Source organism: Mirounga angustirostris, unplaced genomic scaffold (assembly GCF_029215605.1).
Source record: "Mirounga angustirostris isolate CCGP_5_RB_7025 unplaced genomic scaffold, mMirAng1.0.hap1 SCAF_9, whole genome shotgun sequence".
NCBI lineage: Eukaryota > Metazoa > Chordata > Mammalia > Carnivora > Phocidae > Mirounga > Mirounga angustirostris.
In genome coordinates this window covers 112,455,321-112,478,924 of record NW_026991717.1, presented here as the reverse complement: position 1 = coordinate 112,478,924, position 23,604 = coordinate 112,455,321, and the positions used below count along the sequence as shown (strand labels likewise).

The following is a 23,604-nucleotide window of genomic DNA, read 5'->3' as shown; positions in this document are numbered from 1 at the left end:
GGGCCTCTGCTCTTTGCAGCCTCCAGAGCCTGGTGGTCTCAGGAGGTGCATTCTGATAGAAGGAAGCACGGATACGTGGGTCTTCTGGTTTGCGTTGAGAACAGTACTCTGTGCATGTCCCCGAGCTGCTTTCTATGAAGACTTTAGGCTTCCTTCAAATACCTTCCCACCTTGTAGCACAGCTATTTCTTCCAGGAAACGTGGGGCTGTTAGTAGTGCATCCCCACCGGGCTGAGGAGGAACCCTTGCTAATATTTACTGAGGGCGGTTTCTGTCTAGCCATCGTTGTAAGCCCCAGCTCTGCCCTGTAGGCCCACTTGTTATAGACTGAGGCCCGGAAGGCTAAGCATCCTGTCCATTGTTACAGGGCTGGTAACTAGCAGAGCCGGGACTCGAACTCGGGCACTGTGGCTCCGAAGCTCTCAGCCCTCGCCCCCGAGGTCTCCCAACAGAGATTGTTCTCTTCTCCGGAGCCAGGGTGCTTGCAGAGAGTTTAGAAGAATCCCGCGAATGCATCTCAAAGTTCCCAAAGCCCAGGGACCTTTCGAGAGGGTTCAAATTTTGTGTAGGGAGGCCTCCCTCCATTCTGTTTCTTCCTAGGGAAGAAGTGCAAAGGACATGCAGCCGGCGGGGTGGACAGTGGTCTGAAGGAGAGAGGCTAGGGCGTGGAGCAGGTTGGGATGGGACAAACACTTTCATCACTTGGCAAGAGGCCATAGAGCAAGAATCTAAAGACTTGGGGTGGCTGCTTCCTGAGCCACAGGACTACCTTCTGCTCTGTCCCCTTGTCCCTTCTGGTCCTGTAGCCCTCACCTAAAGTCACGAACGCCTTCTCCTGGCTGGCGCTTGTCTCTAGAAGCCACTTACCAGTTGCCTGGGGACAAGTGGCAAAGACTCATGAACTGGCCCTGTGGGTACCTGCCTCTCCTGGGATCCTGGCCTCTGGACGCCATGGCTGCTTAGATTTGTTCTTGGAAGGGTTGGTGGTGGTCCACTCACCTTGCCCAGCCATTTGGCACCTCATCCCTCTGACCTGGGAGGGTGTGTTCTGCTGCCCCCTGGGGTCTGGAGGCCTTCATGACCGCCTGCCTGTAACAGCCCGGGTAGGCTGGAGAAGCTCCCTGTAGGGGTGCGCTGCTGAGCACAGGGCCTGCTGTCCATCTGTGTACCCTGAACTCCTTGCCCCTGTCTTTGGGAATGAGATGATCTGCTGATCGTCTTCCTTCTTACGATGCAGTTTGCCATTCAAAGCCACGGCCCCGAGGGGAGAGTGCCCTATTCCTCATTTTTCAACTCATTCTTCAACTAGAGAGAAAGTGGGGGGCTCCAACCCAAGTGGTCCGTTCTTCCCAGAGCAGGGTGACCCTTCTTGAGAGGGAGAGGACAGCAGTGGCTTCTGTGACACCCAGTAGGATTCCCAGCCCAAAGAGGTCTCAGACTATGTGTATCTTGACTTTGATCTAATTGCGATGTTTAAGTGAGGCCACGGCCGTTCAAACAGAACACCTAAGATGGGGGTGCCTCCAGTATGGTCCCGAGAAGCTAAAGGCTGACATTTGCCAACAACCCCTCAACTCAGACCCATCCTTTATCAGCGCTGACTAGTGCTAAGACGCTTCATGTACATTAATCTCGTTTAACCTCACACCCTAGGAAATGGGGCACGTATGGTTCTCCCCATTTTCCATTTGAGGTTAGAGAGGTTGCCCAATCTGCTATAATCGCTCTATGCTGGAAAAAATAATTCATCGTGCTTTAAAATACATTGACACCAACCAAAGGATAATTTTCACTGAGTTTAAAAGCAGTACCAAATGAACACCAGTCTCTTTGACGGCTTCTTCCCAGGCTGGGAGACCCTGAGGGACGGGCCAGCACTCTTGGTTCTCATGTGTGTGGGGGGAGGAGGGCTTGGGGCACTTTCCTACCCCCTGGGTGGTGGTCTTCCTGACTCTTCTCCAGCCCTCCCCACTCCTGGCAGGTGTCCCACAGCCTCCTCTCCTGTCCAAGAGCACATGTCCTCAGGAAGTAAATATCATGTTGCAAGAACCAATAAGACAAGAATCCCTGAGTTAAAAACGTTTCATTTTTTATGAACTTAAGACCTTTTATTGTGGAAAATTTCAAACATATACAGGAGGAGACAGAGGCGTGTGATGAATCGCCATGTACCCATCACCAATATCACCAACTCCTGGCCAAGCTTGTCCCCTGACACCTCCCCACCTCCCATATAATACTGAAGTAAATCCTATATATCAGGGCATAACATTTCATCTGCCAGTATTTCCGTATGTATCTCTAAAAAAAACTTAGCCACACGGTCTTTATGTCACCTAAAAACTAACAATACCCCTTAAATGTTAACGAGATTCTGTGAGTGTTCACATTTCCAGAACATTTTTGAACTCTTTGCCTTTCTACTTTAAGAAGGAAAATTGGCCCTGAAATAAGAATTTCTCAGCATTTGGTCATATCCTTACAGTCTAGCTCCTAAAAGGACAGATCTCTGAATTTGGACAGAAATGCCCGGTTATTAAAGTCTCTGAGGCTCGTGATCCCTGCGTAAGCTTGCTCCCCCCACCGCCCTTGGCCTGGCCTGTGCTGGGCACATGGGGGGTGCTAGGTAACTACGTGCTGGGGTTCACGGAAGGATGAACACATGCAAGGGTGGGGATGCAGCCGAGTTGAGCTAATGCGGGAGGACTGGAGCGCAGCCCCCTGCGTCCTCCCACCCACGCTGTGAGTGGCTGTCCTTGGCTCTCCGCGCAGTGCTCCACCCGCCAGCTGCCTGGGCCTCCTCTGGGACCCTCTCCTCTCTCTTGCTCGGGATACTTGACTGTGTTCCAGTGACTCCGTGGAACCCCACTTTGTGGGGCCTCCAGCTTCCCTCTTGGTCTTGCCAATTCGCTGCTGAACACACAGCAACAGTTGACTGGGGGTGCTTTTAGGGAGGGAGGGCTGCTCACATGTGCCAAGCGCCTTGCTCACTGTCCTTGCGGCCACAGCCCCAGGAGATGGGGGTTGCCGTCACGGCCATTTCAGAGCGGAGACTAGAGGAGGCAGGTAAGTCCCCTGCTTGCCTAGGCAGTGCCAGTGCCGGGATTTGACTGCGGTCAGCCTTGAACATGGGCTACTCTCCATTGGTTCCCAAATGTTAAGACTCGTTTGGCAAACTGCTTGGCAGCGTGGCCCGGGACCAGGCACTTAGGCTTTTGAGGACAAATCTCAACAGGTTGGGATCTTCAATCACCGTGCACTTTTCCCTGTGATGTTCACATCTTCCAGAACAGTTATAGCATGACTTATTATTATACACACCCTTATTAGGAGATTAGCTCAGTTGAATGGAATAAATTTTAGGTCATTCAGCCTCTAATTTCCTGGTTTGTCTTTTTTCACGGTTAAATAATAGTTTGAGTCATAGATTATACGACTGTGGCAGGTTGGAAGGTGAGGAGGGAGGAGAAGAAACCGGGTTGAGTATCCAAGGCTACAACCTAGACGTGATCCCTGCTGTACATTTGGCCACATCTCTCCGTTTTTGATAGAAGAAAAATGTGACTTTTGGAACGTAGAGAACCGGGGTCAAGTACTTAAGAATTCTTGGGGACAAGGGCCGGTGTGTGCACTGTTTCCTTTGTCCCAGTCGATCAGAGCCCGGCTTGTGTGGCTTCCCCTTGGCTGAACTTTGGGGGAGCAGTTTTAGGTGGCCTGGGGAGGCTCAGACCCCTGTGCACCAGCAGGCCTCCTCACCCGCTGCAGACAGCCTGGACGTGCCAATGCGGGGCGCTAAACCAAACTCACATTTTTACTTCCTTTGCTTCTTGATTTTGCCTTGGTCTGGTTCAGCTGCTGCCCTAGAGAAACGGACCAGTGGGCAGAAGTGGGTGTGATTAAGTAAGGGAAATGAACGACCTGGGCAGACACAGACAAGAGACACTGGCTGATTCACAGAGGAAAAGAGGGGCAACAGAAGGCTGAAAGGCCCAGCTGACAAAGGGAGAGGAACCAGGGTCTTCTGCAAGTGTTCATGGGGTTTATGGATAGGAGGCATTTGAAGGTGAACTTCAAGAAACTAAGCTGTTTGCCACCTAGCAATGAGAAAACTGTAGCTATCTTTAGGTCCCAGTTGGGAATGCCTGGAAACAAATTTAAATCATCTAAGTTGTTTCCAAAAGTTGCATTTGCTGGGACCCCTCTGGCTCCGCACAGAGTTGGGTATGCCGTCTTCCAGGCACCCCTGCTGTGTCCGAGGGCTGGGTTAGCCCTGGTCCCCAGCAAGGTGGCTGGGAAAAGCCCACCCTAGAAGATGAAAAGTGGATGGTACAGCTGCATCGCTCCGCAATGCTTCTCCGTCACAGAGCTGCTCCTGCTCAAATCTCCCAGTGGGCCCTCCAGAGGGCACCATGATGGAAGCCACCAGACTCTGGGGCGAACTGGAATGGTTTTTGGCCTTGCCCCGGGCAAGATGAGCTCTCCCTCTGAAAAAGACCAACGGTGGTGCTGAGCTGGGGAACTGTAGGAAAAACAAGGGCATGCAGGAAAGCTTGTTTTTCTAGGACTGTCCTCTGCTCAGCTTTAGAAGAGTCTGAAATCCACAAAATGCCCTAAGACTCAGAACATTACTGAATGTGGTTGGTTGAGGGTCAAAGCAGTTTTAAACTCATTGCTGCTTCTCTTTCCCTCCTGGGTCTCTCTCTCTCTTTTTTTTTCTGGTATTGTTTGCGTTCACATTCTTCTTTCCAGAATATTTATAACTGCCCTTCTCTTCTTTTTGATTCTCAATTCCCTTCCCCACCCGACTCTGCCTTCTTAGCATAATTTTTCTTTTCTTTTGGCCTTCCTTGTTTTACATCTGGATTCCCGGATGGTTTATTTTGTCCGTTTCCTGAATTCCCCTCCTCTCCTGTTTCTTGTAGTTCTTCCTCTCCTTTTCCTTCAGCGTCAGTTCCCTCCCCTCAAGCTTTCCTTGGGCCACACAGGCTTTTAGTCTTGCTCATCTGTTTCAGCAGAGCTGGCAAGAAGGAGGCCACAGCCGGCAGGCAGAGCCACGGTGGCAGAAGAGGACCTGAGCATCTGAAGATTCTCCCGCAGTGGTGTCTCTGGAAGAGGAGCCCTCTCCTTGGGGAGGGGAGCTGGGAGGGCTCCTCTTCCAGAGGGCTCCTCTCCCCCCACCTCAAGGGTTCACATCGGCTGCCAGGCTGGGGCTGAGGGCCGGGGCAGATGGTGTTTCCTCCACGGTGTGTGGGCCTGGGCCCCACTGCTCAGCGAGGCGGTGGAATCCGTCCCTCTCTGAGTGGACAGGTGGGGGATTCACCGGCTTCCACCCTAAAGGCTGGCGCTCAGGGGAGGTGCATGCCCTGGGAATGTATTCCTCGCAAAGCTCTGTGCTGTGGGTGGGACGACTTGCAGCCTAGGGGGCTGCCTCCTGGGGGAGTCTGGGTGTCCTCTGAGAGTCGCTCTCTGGCTGAAGACCCAAGGCGGTTTCCCGGCAGAAGGCCCTTCCCTCCCAACACCCCCAGCCCAGCCAGCGGGTGTTTTTAGGGCACAAAGAGAATGCAAGTGGGGGCTGATCATTTCAAGGTGTCTTAAAGGCGGCTGGCCACTGAGGAGAGGAGCAACACAGAGCCCACCTGTGGGAGGCCCTGAGGGTCAGCCCCATACTGATAGAAGCAGGTGGCACTTCTTGAAGGGTGCAGTGGCAGAGAAACCCTAGAAGTCGCAGCCGTGCCCCTCCTGTGTGAAGTGACGGGGGCGGGGGGAGAGGCGCGTCCTGGCTCTGCTCCCCAGCTGTCTGAGGCAGATCGACTGGAGTCCATCTGGCCGTCCCCCACCCTCCCCACCCCCCGACCCATGCCTGCCTCCCACCCTGGGACGTCGGTGCCACTGGGGCCTGGCTGAGCTCTGGGTGGGCCTAGATGAGGAGCAGCTGGGTCGATGCGCACCCGGGGCTGCGCTGCATCCCGGGCTGCCGGGGCCCAAGAGCACCAGCTGGGTGTCCATCAGGCCGCTCGGTCTTCTCCTGGGCCCCGTGGTGATGGTGGCTGCGTGCTGCCCTGCAAGTGCCACCAAGGGCTCCCTCGCCTTCGCCACGCCTTGCTCACCTGCCAGGTCCCCTCCGTTCCTCATCATCTTCATCAATGTCCAACGTTCCTGCTACTTTAGAAAAATAGCGTTGATTATATAGAAGCTGGAGAAAGATCTTTGCTCATTTTATATTTTGCTTCTGTTTTCTAAGCCTTCAGCCCTAGAGTCTAACTCTTGGGGTCCAGCATCCTTTCAGACTCTAGAACCAGAAGCCCCAGGAGTCCAAAAGTCCTCACTCGTGGGCCCTGAGGACCTGCCATGTCTCTGGTTGAAGGCAGAGCCTCCTTCCCTGCAGAGAGGCCTATCCTAGTCCAGAGGAACATTTAGGGGACTTAGAGGAACGATGGTGAACTTTCTTCTAAGTTCTCCTCTCAACTCTGGCAGGAAGGCTGGGGGCAAAGACAGGCCTCTTTTTTTTTTAAAGATTTTATTTATTTATTTGAGAGAGAGAGAATGAGAGAGAGCACATGAGAGGGGGGAGGGTCAGAGGGAGAAGCAGACTCCCTGCCGAGCAGGGAGCCCGATGCGGGACTCGATCCTGGGACTCCAGGATCATGACCTGAGCCGAAGGCAGTAGCTTAACCAACTGAGCCACCCAGGCGCCCAAGACAGGCCTCTTTGATGTAGGAATCTGGGGGGGGGCGGTAGGATCCTAGCGGCCTCTCACCCTTCCCACCTGAGCCCGAACAGCAGGCTTCTTACACCCTGCGGCCTCAGTGCACCTCGTTCCTGCCACCTCCCTCCGCCTTCCCTCTTCCCACATACCACGTTGTATAAATATTTACACCCCCAGGCTGGCAGGAATCTTTCTCTAGCCACTTCCACGGTCTCTGGGAGAGCTTGTTCTCTCCCTGAACAGCTGCAGCAGATCTGGTTGCCTTTGGTCAGACGAGGGCAGGCCCTGGTTTGGGGGGCCCGTAGCCCCCGCAGGGCGGAGGGTGCAGTAGGCGGGAGAAATTCAGCTCGGAAGAAGTCACAGGGCTGTGGCAGAAATCCATCCTCTCTCTGGCTGCCTATGTGATGAGCCTCCAAGAGTTGTCTGATGCCGCCTCTGGCTGGGGAGGTGGGTCCTGCTTCTCAAAGGAACAGCTCCCCAGGGTGGGGTTGGTCCCTTTCTGGGCTGGGCACTGGGGGAGAGGGCTGGAGGATAATTCCAAAGCAAACTGGCTGGGGCTAGGACAAAAGAGAAACTTAGTTTACTTGTGAGCACAGTATGTCTGCGGCCTTTATTCTCTCTGAAGCAACCACCCCAGTTAGGAGCAAGAATCCCCTGGAGAATCTTCATGTCAGGCCTCTCCGGGCCTCCTGCCCCAGGCCACTCTCCCTCCCACCAGTCCCCGTTCAGTCCTTCTACCTGGGGGCTGGGGAGTGGAGAGGACCATGCTCCTTTCCACATCCTCCCTGGTGACCCGGGAAGCAGGAGTTTGCCAAGGAACGAGACTGTGTGCGGTACTTCTCCATATTCTCATGTAATTATTTGAGTCATAAACCCAGCAGATTTTTTAGCTTCCTTGTGTGTGTCTCCTCTTTCTGTCCTCAGAGAGTGAGCTGCGTAACAGCAAGTTCCGCGACCCAGGGCCCCATCTTTCTCTGGTCCTTTCGGGTTCAGTGGGTACCTCTGAGAGCCAGTCGGTGGACACAGAGCTCACCTCCCCTTCCTGTGCCTCAGTTTCTCCCACATCTGTGGGAGGTGATTAACCTGTGTTCCATAAAGCATTCCAAATTCAGCACAAGAACAGGCTTTTAGGAAGCAACATAGTGGTTTCATTTAACCCCCTTTTCTACGTATGGGGTGTGTGTGTGACACGAGAGACCGTTCAGGTATCAGGCAGAGGAAAATGTGTGTTCGGTGTTTGGGGGAGGCTGAGGAGAAGGAAGACAGGATTAAAAAGGCCTGGGTTTCATATCCAAGAACTCTGCAAATTCAAACAGTAGAGCCACTGAGGATGGTGTGGGGTGTGTGGGATTGGGCAGGGTGTGCTGATGGGGCCAGGGACAAAGGTACCCACACTTCGTGCCAGAAAGCAAACAACCAGGTTCAATCTCTCACTCTCTTGGAGGGCTCAGACCCCTTCTGGGAATGGGAGAAGAGCAGAGGTCACAGGTGCCTGGATGAGACAGCTTGGTGTTCCATGGGTAGAGAGCCCCCCTAAGGTGCGGTGGGAGGGGGCTGGGTTTGGCCTGCTGGGGAAGGCACAGGGAGGAAGCTGGGCAGCTGCGAGATATTCCTGCTTGCTGCCGGCCTGCCTGCTTCCCCGCCCTCCAAAGGTGAAACAAAACCCAAATAAAAGCCTGACCCGGCAGATATTAATACTCCAGAGCCAGGGCTGGTGTGCAAGCAGCCACCTCCTCCCCCTCCTTGTGTTTCTATAAGCGGCTGAAATAAATTTAGCGAAACAACCCCACCCGTCTGAGGGCCTAAGATTTCAGAGCAGTGTGACTCTTTCCCCTGAAAGCCCCTGTTTCTCAGAACCGAGAGCTTTTTGTTTAAATTCTCTTTGGGAATGGAATGCTCTCAATCTGAGATAATCATGGTCCTGCAGTCACCTACTCCTCATTGACGACTACGCCTTCCACACAGCATGGCTTGCTAGAAAGCTGATCTGCAGATGGGCTCCAGCTTCAAGTAGTCAACGCGATGGGGCTAATGCCTCGTTGGATCCACTCGGGTATTTATTGTAAGATTATTCTTCACAGTGTCTGAATGTTCAGGCAGGCCCCTCCGCTGTCCGTCATGAGGGCAGCGGTTACGGCTGGCTAAGTCACTAACGGAGAGAACCACTGACTGAGAGCCTACTGTGTGCTAGGTTCTGTTCCAGGCACCGCGGGTTGAGTTGAGAACAGACAGAGCATACGTCCTCGTGGGAAGGAGGATGTCAAAAAGGTAAATGACTATAAAAAAAACCCTTGCTACTAATGTTGTCCTTAATAGGAAAAGACTGAATGCTTTCCCCTAAGATTGGGATCAGGTGAGGGTGTCCACTCTCACTATGCCTATCCAATATTGTATACCGTAAGTCCTAGACGGGACAATACGGCAAGAAGAAGAAATGGAATGCGTGAGATTGGAAAGGAAGAAATTAAGCTGTTCCCTTTTGTGGATAACATAATTGTCTATGTTATAAACAAACAAACACACAGGGGTGCCTGGGTGACTCAGTCGGTTGGGTGTCCGACTCTTGATTTCCGATCAATCATGAGATCGAGCTCTGTGCTGGGTGTGGAGCCTGCTTGAGATGCTCTCTCTCCCTCCCCTCTGCCCCAGCCCCTGCTCACGTGCATGCTCTTGGTCTCTTTGTCTCTCAAAAAAAAAACACAAAAAACCCAAACCAACAACAAAAACACACACACAAAAAACAAAACCGAAGGAATCTACAAAAAAAAGCTTACAACTGGGGACGCCTGGGTGGCTCAGTTGGTTAAGCAACTGCCTTCGGCTCAGGTCATGATCCTGGAGTCCTGGGATCGAGTCCCACATCCGGCTCCCTGCTCGGCAGGGAGTCTGCTTCTCCCTCTGACCCTCCCCCCTCTCATGCTCTCTCTCTCTCTCTCATTCTCTCTCTCAAATAAATAAATAAAAATATTAAAAAAAAAAAAAGCTTACAACTGAAGTGACTTTTGTAAGATCAAAGGATACAAGGCCAGTACACACAAAACTGTATTCCTATAAGCTAGTAATGAAAAATTAGAAACTGAAATTAAGAGAAATATTATAATAGTTCCTCCAAATGGGGAAATAGTAAGTATAAATCTAACAAAACATGTATAGGATTTATATGCTAAAAACTACAGAACACCAATTAAAGGAATCAAAGACCTCAATAAATAGACATACCATCTATGTGGATTAGAAGACTCTATACAGCAAAGATGTCATTTTTCCTGAATTGATCTGTAGATGTAATGCAATTCTAATAAAATTCCCAGTATGATATTTTTTTGTAGATACAAGCTGATTCTGATTTTTTTTAAAAGATTTTATTTATTTATTTGACAGAGAGAGAGAGAACACAAGTAGGCAGAGTGGCAGGCAGAGGGAGAGAGAGAAGCAGACTCCCTGCTGAGTGAGGAGCCCGATGCGGGGCTCGATCCTGGAATCCTGGGATCATGACCTGAGCTGAAGGCAGACACTTAACCGACTGAGCCACCCAGGTGCCCCTGATTCTGAAATTTATATGAAAAGGCAAAGTAACTAGAATAGGTAAAAGTTTTGAAAAATAAGAATAAAGTTGGAGGAATTACACCACCTGATTTTAGGACTTAACATAAAGCTACAATAATCAAGACAGTGTAACATTGGCAAAGGAGTGAACACACAGATCAAAGGAACAGAATCAAGAGACCCATATAACTATGGCAAACTGATTTTTGGACAGGCACGAACAATTCAATGGAGAAATGATAGTCTTTTAATAAACAGTGCTGGGATTGGACACACATAGGCAAAAAAGCAAACCTCAATCTAAATTTCCCATCGTATATAAAAACTAACTCCAAATAGATCATAGATCTAAGTGTAAAACATAAAACTATTGAACTTTAGAAGAAGATGGAATCTTAATGACATAGGGTCAGGCAAAGAGTCTTGGATGGGCCACTAAAAGCATCATCCACAAAAGATAAAACTGAAAAACTAAACATCAAAATGAAAAACTTCTGCTCTCTGAAAGATATTTTCTTTCAGAGAATGAAAAGATAAGGTGCAGACTGAAGAAAATATTTGCAAATTACATATCCCACAAAGCAACTGGAGCCAGATTATATAAAGAACTCTCAAAACTCAACAGTAAGAAAACAAATGACCCAGTTAAAAAACGGGCAAAAGACTTGAACAGATACTTTACCAAAGAGGACATACGGATGGCAAATAAGCACATGAAAGATGTTTAACATCATTAGTCATGAATGAAAGGCAAATTAATACCACTATGCAACCTATTGGAATGACTAAAATAAAAAATACTGACAATTTTAAGTGTTGGTGAGGTTAAGTGATGTAGAGCAATCAGAAACTCTCACATATTGCTGTTGGAGATGCATGATGTGGGATGCACTCTGGGAAACAGTTTGGCAATTGCTTATAAACTTCCACATACACTTACCATTTGGCCCAGCAGTCCCACTCCTACTTACTTACCCTAGAGAAACAGGCACGGTGTTCACACAAAAATCTGTACACAAATGTTTACTGCAGCTCTATTCATAATGGCCCCAAACTGAAAATAATCCAATGTCCTTCAACAGATGAATGGATAAACAATGGTGTACCCATATAGTGAAACAGTAGTCTTCAATGAAATGGAATGAACTACTGATACATGGGGCAACACGGATAAATCTGGAAGGCATTATGTTGTGTGAAATCATACATACTATGCGATTCTACTTATATGGCATTCTGGGAAAGAGGAAATGACAGTATAGAGAACAGATCAGTGGTAGCAGACTAAAGGATGGGGAAGGGCATGACTACAAGGGGGTAGCATGAGAGATATTTTGGGAGTAATGAGCTGTTCGGTTTCCTGATCATGGTGGTGGTTACATCAATCTATTGATGTTAAAAGTCTGTACACCTCAATTTTTCTGTATTAAATTAAAAAGTAAAAAAAAGGTTACAGGAACGAATATATACTCATAAACTGAAACAACTACTCTGAAGGAAATGAACATGCCATGAGGACATAAGAGAGAAAATAGATACCTTGCCTTGTTGAGGGGAGGGGGACTCCAAGAATGGTTGAGGAAGTGATGCTGGAGCTGGATTCTAAAGAATGATTTACAACTTACTTGGGCCAAAGGAAGGTCAATTCAGATAGAAGAAATAGCAAGTGCCAAGGCCCTGGGGCAGAAGGAAGTATTGTTCATTTTCATCTGAAACTGACTAGAGCACAGGGAATGCCCTGGGGGGTGGGAGAGGTGGTGATGGGGTGGGAGGGGTATGAAAGCCCGGGCTGGAACAGTAAGAGAGTCAGATTCTGCTGGACTGAGGCTATGGTTTTATTCTAAAAGGATGGGCAGCCAAGGGTTTTAGGCAAGTGTAACAATAGATCAGATCTAGGTTTTGAAAAAGATCACTGGGCTGCCCTAAGGAGAGGGGTTTGAGGGAGAGTGGGGATAGAGCCTAAGTAAGTACACAGGAATCTTGGAGTTGGAAAGAACCTCTACAACTGGGTTTCCCAGTTTGGGTACTATTCACATTTTGGGCCAGATACATTTTGTTGTGGGGGCTGCTGTGTGGTTGTTTAGCAGGCTATCTGAACTCTACTTTCTAGATGCCAATAGCATTGACCTTCCTTCCCCCAACAGTGACAACCAAAAGTGTATCTAGACACTGCCAAATGTTTACTGGGGGGTGAAATCATGCCTGGTTGAGAACTACTGCTCTAAAATAAACAAATCCGGTGTTTCTGGCTTCATAATAGAATCATCTGGGGACCTTTGAAGATACAGATGCTGGGCCTCACCCCAGACCAACTGAAGTGGAATTTTTGGAGGTGGGGTGGGATGGGGTGGGACAGGGCATCTGTACAGTTTTAAAAGCTCCCCAGATAATTCTGCTCAGGGTGATGGTAGAGCACCACCTGTCCAGCCCAACGCTCTCCATCTACAATGCAGAACAGGGAAGCCCAGAGTAGAGAATGACCTACTGCACTAGAAGCAAAGGAGCTCTAGAATCCAGAGTCCTGACTCCTAGACCAGTGCTCATTCCATTAGACTCTGTCACCCCTTAACAGCTGCACAGAACATGCCCTGGGCAAGCTGCGGAGGCCCAGCCTCCCTGAATGACCAGCTCTGGCCTTCTGAGCCTCCCAGGGCTAAGACTGCCATCTCCCCTCGTGGCAGAGCCCAAGCCCTCCCTTTCTGCCACTGCTGGAACCTCTGTGATCCTTCTACTCCCAATGCCAAATGTAGGGTAACCAACATGTCCGAGTGGTTTCAATGGCAAGGGTCAGTAGTGACTGAAAAAATGTATCATGTATCGTGTACCTACTCAGGACCTACTCCTGAGGCCCAGGTAATAGAGCTGCCCTCATCCTCAAGGAGTTTCTAGTCCAGTGGGAATAAACAGATAATCCCCAGAAAATGCAGCCGAAGGCTGGAGCGCTGTAGGCCGCAGTGGCAGGGCGGGGAGAGAGGCGGTTTGCCTGCTCAGGGAGCTGCCTGAAATCCCAGCAGAGGAACCTCTTGAGCAAAGCCCCAGGGAGGGGTGTGCAGCAACCACCAGCAACTCCGAGCAGTTTGGAGTGACTGCAGGGCAAGGGGCTGTCTGAGCTAAGCACTGGCTGGAAGAGTTTAACCTTCCCCACCATCCCAGAGGCTAAGGGACCTGCTCGAGGTTGTGCAACTGGTGACTCGCAGAATTGGGCTTCCCATCAAAGTTTAGGTGGCTCAAAACTCATCAGCTTTCTTGTGTCCCTAGGCAGGCCCAGGCAAGAAAGGAGGAGGTGAAGCAGTGGTCAGCTGACCATTTCATGGATGTTTATACCGAAGAATCCTTTTGCAAAGTGAATACTCCCCCAAAGGTGCTTTGTGGTGTAATAAGGCCCCCAAGAATGGTTTAGTTTACATACAATGGCTAGGCAGATAAAAGGTTTCTGCTGGGCTTGAAACTAAGCACTTTATCCGCCAGTTTTAGGCAGTATTATTATCCATATTCTAGAGATGAGAAAACAGAGGCTTTGGTCAGGGTCTTGAAAATGGCAGAGCCAAGATTTGGATCCAGATGGCCCAACTTCAAAGTCTTGGACCACTGATTCCCAAACCCCTCACATCTGAGTCACTAGCAGGAAATTACTAAAAATGCAGATTCCTGACCCCACCTCAAAGCATCTGATTCACTGGGCCCGGGTCCAAGCAGAGGAATATGCATTCCACGGGCACTGCAGGTAAACTCTAAGCCAGGTAACTCTCAGACCGCACTTGGCCCTACCTCCCTCTCTCTCTAATCCAGACACCTTGCAGCTGTCCAGGGTCTCAGGTAGAAGAATTTGGGGGGTGGGGGGCAGGGCGAGACCCAATCCGAAGAATTTGGGGGTTTATGCAAATGACCTGAAGCCAAAGGGCTCTGGGATGGCGGGTCCTGTGTTGCAACCAGGGCCAGGAGGGGATCCCAGGGAGGGGTGCCTTGGAGGGTGCTGGTGACGGTGATCAAGGCCGCGCCGACTAGGGGCCCGGCGCCCCACTCTCTCACCTGCTGCGAGGTGCGCCCACGGTCCAGATTGGCTCATGAATATGTCCGTCGCGCTTCCTTAATTCCGAGGACTTTCACTTTCCTCCTTGAACAAAACCTAACACCCCCAAGCCAAAAATACCTGGTTAGCCCCTCCTCGAGAGGGTTTCGGCTCCAAGGGAGCAGCGAGGGCCGAAGTCGGGCCTTGGACGGGGGACCCGGCCGATCGCCGCCCGGTCGGAAGCGGCAGCGCAGGTGAAGGGGCGGCTTCTCCCGACCCGGCGCGAGTTAGGAACCCGAGCGCCGACCGCTTGGCGAAGGAGGCGGGGAGGGCGGCGCACGGCTCTTGCCCGGCTTCCTGCCGCGGTCGGGGCTCGAGGCCATCCCCGCCGCCTTCGGGCACCTGCAGAGACGTCCGGCCGAGGCGCGCCGGCTCGGGCCCCCGGACTCCCAGCCCTCCTCGGCCCGGCTGGACGCGGCTCCCCGGCCCGCCGGGTCAGCGAAGGGTTAAGGAGGCTCGCTCCCTCCGCCCGGCTCCCTCACCCTTGGAAAGTCCCTGAAATGACGTTTCAACCCGACAATTAAAAAAGAGTTTAATTATAGAGACAGGCTCTCAGAGCTGGAACAAACTCGGTGGGTCGGCGGGGCCGGTAAACAACTCCGGAGCGAGCGGGCCAGGCCGCCGCCCCGCGGAGCCCGCGCCCCGGGAGCGGGGGAGGGGAGCGGCGGCCGGGAGTTGGAAAAGCGGAGGAAATTCGAGGAATCGGCATTCTCTTTGGGGGGGGGGGGGGAAGAAAAAGAAAAAAAGAAAAAAAACCTTTTTAGCTAGCCTGCGGCGCCGGGGCCGCGTGACGGTACTTCTGGCCGGTCCTGCAGCCGCGGGGGGACAGCGGGTGCGGGCCGGGCCTGGGGCCGAGAAGGCGGCCCCACCCGCTCGGGGGCCCCTTCTCCCTCGCTTCTCCACCCCACCTCCGTCTCCCCAGCAGAGCTTCGCGAACCCTCCAGAGTTAAAGACCAATGGGCCTTTTTTGGTGGTGGAGGGGGAGGGAGAGAAAAAGAAATAGCTTCACATCAGGACGCAGACTAACCTTGTGGTTTTAACGCGCAGCCTGCTCTGTCCTGAAATCTGGAACTCATTACCTCATCACCAAGAAACTGCACGAGCCCCCCCCCCCCTCTTGGAGCTGGGGAAAGGAGCGAGCAGACACCCCTTTAAGAAAGAAACCTACACTTGTATGATTTAAATTAAGGTGGATGGAAGTTATTTCCCTTTCTGGCGCTTGCCAGATTTCAAGAAAAGCTGAAAAATGGGAGCAGGGGGGAGGGAAGCAACAGGAGGCTGGACGGCAGCAGAAGGAAAGGCAAGGGGCAGCCGCCGGGTTAAAAACGGGGGCCATCATTTTAAGTCTGAGGGGCCAAATAAAAGCAGACCAGGCTGAGATCACGTAGATTCGTGGCTGCAGCAAAAGTTGTGTGTTTCGCAAAGATGAAAAACAACCGGTTCCTTTCGTTGTGATTTGGAAGTTTTCCCTGGGTCTGCTCGGAGGTTGACGAATACATCAGAAATGTAATAAAAATGCGTGTGTGTGTGGGTGGGTGGGTGGTGGTGGTGAGAGCGCGACTGGAGCGCTCTGCTCCGCCCGCCCTGTCCTTTCCAAAGAAACGTGCTCATAATGGGGTGACCTAATTACATCGCAATGGAACCCGCTCTTAGCCACTCAGCGCTCGGGGTTTCATAACAGACCCGGCGGCCTCGAGTGCTGGGAAGAAACGTGCGAGGGCCGAGGAGGCGGCCAGGCACGCGGGGAAATAGGAAAGAAACAGCCCCGCGATTTCCGCCTGGGTCTTCGCTCCAGCACCCGGGGGGCCGTGGGCGACACGTTAACAACTTTTTATTTGGGTGGATGGCGAGGCATCCGAACCTAACAGTAAATATATAACACTCTTAAAAGAAGTAATCTGTTGGGGGGTGCTTTCGGTTTCGAGGGTCCCGTACCCTTCTCCCCCATCCCGCCCAAACAGCGCAGCGTGACAAGCCATATGTTCCGTTCCCGTGGGGGCGGGGGAGAAGCAACAATAAGTTAAAAGTGTCGCCTCCCCCATTTCTTTACCTTCATTCTTGCCAAAGTAACTTTTTTTTCATTGTTCAAGCGTCTAGGGGTGTGTGTGTGTGTGTATGTGTGTGTGCCCCCTAGTTCAGAGCGCGCGTGGAAAGTTGTGCGTTAATGATTTTTTTTTTAATTGGTGGGGGGGCGGACTGGAAAGGGCATTCATGAGGGTTCGGGTTTTCTTTATGAAAAACTTTAAGGTGGGACGCGTGAAATAAATCCCACTCCCAGGCCTGTTAAACGAACAAGCAATCGGCCCGGGCGGTGGTCTTTTTCGCGCCCCCCCAGCCGTCCGGCTGCAAAGCGCAGGAGAGTGTAGGCGCGTGCGGCGCGCGAAATCGTGCTGCGCTCGCCCCGCCGGGCCGGGTCCTCCCCGGAGAAAAAGTCTCGCTGGAGTTTCCCCACCACTCTACGTCCGCCACGTCCTGCTGAAAAAAAAAAAAAAACAAAACAAAAACCCGAAACCCCTAGACCTGAATGCTTTGTGCGTCCCAAATTCCCGATCTCTTGGCCCTGCCCGGTTGCGGAAGGCAGCCGAACGAGGACGAGAACTCGGGAAAAGAGTTAAGTTGTGGGGGGCACTTGGAGAAGTTTCAGGGGAGATCTGCTCAAGATGGAAACCGCAGCCCGGGCGCTAAGGACGGGCTTCTGCTCCCGCTTGCAAAAAGAGAAAGTCGAGCCCGCCTTCCTGCCCGACAAAAAAACAACAACACAACAACAAGAACCCCGAAGAGGGTGGAATGAATGATGTCACAGAGCCGCGCTCGCAGCCTGACAAAGGGGGGGCGCGCCCCTCCCCCTCGCGCCGCTCGGCCCCAGAGAGAGGCGCCCCAAGCGCCGGGTAGCCGAGCGCGCGGACTCGAAACTTTTCCTCTTTAAGAAAAAAAAGTTGTGCGCTGCTCCCAGTTGGTTTTTTTTCTTCTTCTTCGGCTTCTTTCCTCGTTTCCCCTCCCCCTTCTTCCTTTTGAAAGTTTCTTTTTTTTTCCTCCGAGTTTGACCGCATGGCTGATTCAACTTCAGTGTCAATCAACTTTTTTTCCCTCCTCTTCCTCATTTAAATAAGTTTAAAGCTCCTCCTCCCCCGGCCCACCAAATCTGAACTTTATAAATTGGGCTTCGCGCGCTGCGGCCGAGGAGAGTCAGAAAGGCGAGGGGCGCCGGGAGCAGGCGTGTGGGACTCCAGACCGGAGAGCCGGAGGCTGCGCCTTCCCCGCACCGAGACCTTCGCGACACACCAGATCCCCGTCCCTGCCCCGTGCGAGCGCCCAGGATGACCACCACCCTCGTGTCTGCCACCATCTTCGACTTGAGCGAAGTTTTATGCAAGGTAAAGTGGGGCGGAGAGTTTGCTTCTCAAAGTTTCCTTTTTCCTTTTTTGCCTAAAGAAAGAACCCCCAAAAGTTCAGGTCTTGGGAAGCAGGGAGGAGAGGAGGCGAGGCGATATGGGTCTTTTTTCTGCCTCATTTCCCCCCCAGTTTAAAGGAATTTGGCGCTCTCCACCCTGAGTTTCAACAGGTCCTCGCGGCGACTGCATAGGAATTTGGAGACCAGAGTTTTGGGGGGCGAAGTTTGAGTGGCGGGGCTGCCCGGGGGACGCGGGGCATTGGCGGACTGGGGCAGTTTTGCGGTAGTTCTGTCGTCCCTAATGTGCTGCTTGAGCCCGGTTTCGCTGATCTGCTAGGGTTGCCCGGTGCGCGCTCCGGGTCTCGCCGCCGCCGGGAGGGGTTCGAGTCTCTCCAACCACACCGCCAGCCTGTGGGGTCAGCAGGGGCGCCCCTTGGGGAAGTTGAGTCTCGGGAGGACGCTTTGCTGGGAGATTTCCTCCTCTGATGTGGAAGGGCTGGGAATCTGCGAGAAAAAGGCCAAGAGTTGTGATTCAAAAGGATGTTGCAAAACGGGTTTGCAGTGGGGCTTCCTTCTGTGATAGCCTACAGTGCTGCAAACATTGGGGTGAAAATGGGACTAGGGTTGACCCCCTTACCTGTTTTCCGAGGGGGTGGGGGGACTCGACAACAAAATGCCAGCCTGAGCTCAAGGGGCTCTGCGAGGAAGGATTTAATGGGGCCTCCTTAAGTGGTGTAGCTTGCCAGCCGGTGTGGAAAAAAAACAGGTTTTAAACACCGAATGTTCCAGGAGTGCGGTTTAGGTGTACATAGCAAAAGCCAATGGATGTTGAATTATTTTCGCCCCCTCTCCCCAGTTTGAAAGCAGGGAGCTGCTAGGCTACTTTTAATTGCTAAAGTGTTTTGCCTTCTTTTAAACACGTCGGGTCATGTCGCTTTCTTTTCTCAGCTTGCTTCTCCAGTTGGCCCAGCTTCCAGGGCCCCAGGGCTGCAGGGCTGGGGTGCAAGGAGGCCGAGGAGCAGAAGAGCAACATCAAAAAAAGTTTGAATTTCAGTTTCCTTCCCTCCTTGCGCCTTCCCAGACTCCTGTTGCCCTGGCGGCTCCCTGAGCTCTCCTGCACTTTTCCTTCTCTCCCTGGCTTTCTCGCTCTTTGATCTATTTCTCTTTTTCTCGCCCTCTGCACAGCCCCCCTCCCCCGCAGGACTTTTTAAATGAACCTTATTGTTGGGAACCGGCTCTCAACTTGGTTCCTGTAATCCGCTCCGTGGGGTGGTTGCTGTTACAGATTCCCGATCCCCTGCAGCTGATCCTAAGGGACCAACTTTAGAATTTGCACAATGACACCCACATGGGCTGGGAGCCAACTCCCAGGTCCCCGGCTTTCCAAACCTTGGGTACAGATTGGGCAGGTGACCAGGGGCCCATTGGAACAGAAACCTGTTTGTGGTGGCTCTGCTTCCCTCCCCACAAATCCACTATTGACTAGGAGGCGGGTGGGGGGATTTGGTGCCTTCCTTTTCCTTCCCACCTGCAGCTTTGCGTTAAAGATTAAACACTGGCGCTCTTATCCAAGCCTGCCCTTGCAGCCAGAAGACTAACAGCAAAGGCATCTTCCCAGTGGAGGGGGTGGGGTAGGCTGAGAGTGGTGGGGAGGTCATTGTAGAAGGCACCCCTTCCCCAAGCATGGGGCAATGCATTTTGTTTTTAGGAATCCCATCCTTCCTTCTCCTGGCCCTGACCCCCACCCCTGACCTAGGATTTCTCCTGCCCCCTTCCTCTCCCCCACCCCTCAGCAAGATAAAGCAAAGGCAGTCTGGAAACCTGTTGCCAAAGGAAGGGAACACTTCTGAAGGAGGAAGTGGAGAGTCTTAGGCCAGGTTGTGTGTGTGTGTTGTTAATGAAGGAGGGACTGATTAAAAAGGAGGTACTCATAATCTCCTGAGGTTTACCTGGTTTTGTTAGGCGGAAGGGGAATCTGGAGAAGTCTTGAGCTGTGTGAGATATTTTGAGCTGAGGAATCTATTTGGGAGGTAAAGAAGTTAGATTTTGTGGATGAACAAGGTACTTTTGGGGACAGGATATGGGGGCCCAGTCCAGGGGTGTGCAGGGAGTAGGGTGCATGTATAACAATTTCATACCGGTGGGGGTTTTGTGGTTTCTTCTGTAGGGGGCCAAAGTAAAGCTAGGTGACTGGTCGTAGGGGGAAGAGTGGGAGGGGCTTGCCAGGACAGAGTTAGAGATGGTTCCTTAGAGACACAAGGGGCATTTCTGCTTGTGGAGGGGCTGCCCTTAGCGGTCCCTTTCTTGGCCCTGGTGGATGGCCTTTGTCACTAACCACGCTCTCTCTTCCCTCCCTTCCCTCCAGGGTAACAAGATGCTCAACTACAGTACTCCCAGTGCAGGGGGCTGCCTGCTGGACAGGAAGGCGGTGGGCACCCCTGCCGGTGGGGGCTTCCCCCGGAGGCACTCGGTCACCCTGCCCAGCTCCAAGTTCCACCAGAACCAGCTCCTCAGCAGCCTCAAGGGCGAGCCGGCCCCAGCTCTGAGCTCCCGCGACAGCCGTTTCCGAGACCGCTCTTTCTCAGAAGGGGGCGAGCGGCTGCTGCCCACCCAGAAGCAGCCGGGGAGCGGCCAGGTCAACTCCAGCCGCTACAAGACGGAGCTGTGCCGGCCCTTCGAGGAGAACGGCGCCTGTAAGTACGGGGACAAGTGCCAGTTCGCGCATGGCATCCACGAGCTCCGAAGTCTGACCCGTCACCCCAAGTACAAGACGGAGCTGTGCCGCACCTTCCACACCATCGGCTTTTGCCCATACGGGCCCCGCTGCCACTTCATCCACAACGCCGAGGAGCGCCGCGCCCTGGCCGGGGCCCGGGACCTCTCCGCCGACCGTCCCCGCCTCCAGCATAGCTTTAGCTTTGCGGGGTTTCCCAGTGCCGCCGCCACCGCCGCTGCCACGGGGCTGCTGGACAGCCCCACGTCCATCACCCCACCCCCCATCCTGAGCGCCGATGACCTCCTGGGCTCACCCACCCTGCCAGATGGCACCAATAACCCCTTCGCCTTCTCCAGCCAGGAGCTGGCGAGCCTCTTTGCCCCTAGCATGGGGCTGCCTGGGGGTGGCTCCCCAACCACCTTCCTCTTCCGGCCCATGTCCGAGTCCCCTCACATGTTTGACTCTCCCCCCAGCCCTCAGGATTCGCTCTCGGACCAGGAGGGCTATCTGAGCAGCTCCAGCAGTAGCCACAGTGGCTCTGATTCCCCCACCTTGGACAACTCAAGACGCCTGCCCATTTTCAGCAGACTTTCCATCTCAGATGACTAAACCAGGGTAGGGAGGGACCCCCTGCCTACTCCCCCCTCCCATCCTTACCCTCATCTCCCTACCCAACTGATTCCCGACAGCCCCTGCATTAACAAGGTTAAGCTCAACCCCTTTCCCCCAGAACCTTGGAATGCCCCCTCCCTCTCCCCGCTCCTAACCGCCCCCCCCCAACATAAGGACAAGTCAATTTGTCAGTAGCTTCCTCTGGCTTGAAACCCCCCTCTCCTCGATTTTATAGCCCACTTACCACGCATAACAGACAAGTCCCATATTTGTCAGTAGATGCCTTTTTCCCCCCCGGCTTAAGCCTTAAGTGCCAAATCACAAAAGAAAAAGCAGTAACAGTTTACAGAAGCAATTTAGTGCCTTGTAATCTAACTTTGTCACTGTGACTACATTACCTCTTCAGCGCCAGAGGGCACCCGTGGGCCTCCCGGAGCCTCTGCCCATGGGGAGGGGGAGGGGACCCAAAACCAGCAGCTCCCTCCACTGGCGGCCCAACTGCACCTTCCCTTATTTCAGCCTCCCACACACTTCCTCCTCCCTCTCCCCACGACCCCCACACCCCTCTTGGGAGAGTTGTTGCCAGACTCGGGTTTTTGGGGAAACCTGTCTTGACATTCAAAACCTTTTTCTTCCCGACCTGAACCTCTGTTGACTAATCTTGCCTGGGTTCGTGTAGGTCTACAGGAAGGAAGACTGAAAAAGTGGATGAAGATTGTGACATAAGTGGGACTTTGTGATTTAATTTTTTTTCTTTTCTTTTCTTTTTTTTAAGTGGGGAGGATGGGGAAGCTAGATGGACTATGAGAGACTTGATTTTGGTGCTAAAGTTCCCCAGTTCATATGTGACATCTTTAAACAAAAAAATAACAAAAAAAAATGAGAGAAAAGCTAAAAAAACATGTAAGGGGTGAGCAGTTAATGGTATTCATTCCACATACAATATCTGTGTAAAACGATTTCCTGTAGAAGTAGCTTTAATGGTTTTTGCTCTAGAATACCGTAGGTCTATCCTTAGAGCACTCACGCCATGCTTTTTTCCCTGGGTTTTAAACTTCATATAACTTTCAGAAATTGGAGAGCAAAAATTTTGCTTGTCACTGCACATCAATATAAAAAAGCTTATTTAACTTATCAAAACGTATTTATTGCCAAAACTATGCTTTTTTTTGTTAATTTTGTTCATATTTATCGGGATGACAAATCCATAGAATATATTCTTTTATGTTAAATTATGATCTTCATATTAATCTTAAAATTTTGTGACGTGTCTTTTTCCTTTTTTTTTCCACAGTTTTAATATATTATTCTTCAACGACATTTTTTGTAACTTTACACTTTTTTTTGGTTATTTTATTTTAAAAAAATGAAAAATTAATTTAAAAAAATGCAAAAAACTGTTGGATTATTTATTTTAGAAATTTCCCCCCTTTGTGTTGGACTGCAAATTGAGTTTCTTCTTCTTTAGGCCTTTTCACAGCTAGGACTGAGAATGTATGTCAAAGTTCTGTGACAGTACAGAAGGAAAACAACTTTTATGTATGGCTTCTAAAAGGGAAAAAAAAAAAAAAAGAAACCCTTTGACTTCCACGTGCCCATCTCAAGACATTCCGATTGCAGATTTGAGGTTCTGGATTCCAGGTTTGGAGTTTTCCAATGTTAATGCAAACAGAACTGGCACACACATTAAGATGAATGTAATTATTATTCCTCTTGCTGGTCACTACCGTCGCTTTCTATTTCTCTTTCTTTGTGTGAATTTATTTAAAAGAAAAAAAACTTTTTGTAACGACTATTTGCAGTTTAAAAATCAATAAACCCCGTTTTTTTCAAGAAACACGGATGGTGAAGCTGGTTTTACTTGGTTTGTGGTTTTACTTTGCCTGTAGGTTTGTCCTTTGTATAGGATGCAGGTGCTGGGGAGGAGGAGGGGCACTGGTTGTTTTTTTTCCTCCTCCTTCGAGCTAGACCTATGGCTTTGGCTCCCTCTGTTGATGCCGGAAGTCTCAGCGGAGAGGGGATGGGATGGAAATGTATTGCAAAGGAGCCCGCATTTCTCTGTTATCTTCCCAGTGTGTTGGTTCTTGACAGTGGACCAGCCTTGGGCACCCGGGCAGCTTTGGAGGGCCTTCAGAAAAGCTGAGGCCCATGGTTTTCCAGTCTTCTGTCTGTGGTCTTCATTCGTTTGGGTGGTGATTGGAGTGCCAAAATGGTGGAGGGGGAGCCTAGCACATGGTACTCCAGCCAGTTCGGGTTTGAGTGGGCATGATGAAGCGTTGGTGGCTTGGAGAGGAGCCTCTAAGATGGTCAGGGGCCCAAACCAGAGCCCTGGGGATGGAGGTGGTTCCCCCTGGAGCTGACATGCGCTTCTGTATTTGGAGGGCTGTTAGGGGGAAGTGGCCGTTAAACCGGTCAGTCATAACAGGAAGTCCTCAGGAGTTCCCACCACCTTAGTCTTGTTACGCTCCCGACGCCGTGCAGAATAGGTGGGTTGTCATCTTGGGGAGAGTGAGGTCCTCTTGGCTAGAAGCACTGCAGCCAAGGCCAGATGACCACTGGGCTGG

General features: G+C 51.6%; 1 protein-coding gene and 1 long non-coding RNA gene across 4 annotated transcripts; one reads left to right on the top strand and one right to left on the bottom strand.

Annotated features, from left to right (window-relative positions):
- Nucleotides 1-2,070: 2,070 nt before the first annotated feature.
- On the bottom strand, nucleotides 2,071-16,053 carry LOC123861718 (uncharacterized). 2 transcript variants are annotated; one of them, XR_010405223.1, is made up of 4 exons: nucleotides 15,349-16,053; nucleotides 14,282-15,033; nucleotides 6,856-7,263; nucleotides 2,071-6,162 (listed from the first exon to the last, which is right to left on the bottom strand). It is a non-coding gene; the product is annotated as an uncharacterized LOC123861718 (long non-coding RNA). The 2 variants fall into 2 exon arrangements; XR_008508145.2 differs by lacking the exon at nucleotides 2,071-6,162 and having other exon boundaries at nucleotides 6,183-7,263.
- ZFP36L1 (ZFP36 ring finger protein like 1) lies at nucleotides 13,557-22,877 on the top strand. Of its 2 annotated transcripts, none has more exons than XM_045901072.2 (3): nucleotides 13,557-13,976; nucleotides 17,432-17,695; nucleotides 20,078-22,877. In XM_045901072.2, exons 2-3 carry the CDS (start codon nucleotides 17,639-17,641, stop codon nucleotides 21,035-21,037), a joined length of 1,017 nt encoding a protein of 338 aa, XP_045757028.1. In that variant the 5' UTR covers nucleotides 13,557-13,976; nucleotides 17,432-17,638; the 3' UTR covers nucleotides 21,038-22,877. The 2 variants fall into 2 exon arrangements, with proteins under 2 accessions (XP_045757028.1, XP_045757027.1); XM_045901071.3 differs by lacking the exon at nucleotides 13,557-13,976 and adding an exon at nucleotides 18,661-18,753 and having other exon boundaries at nucleotides 16,053-17,695.
- Nucleotides 22,878-23,604: the final 727 nt, after the last annotated feature.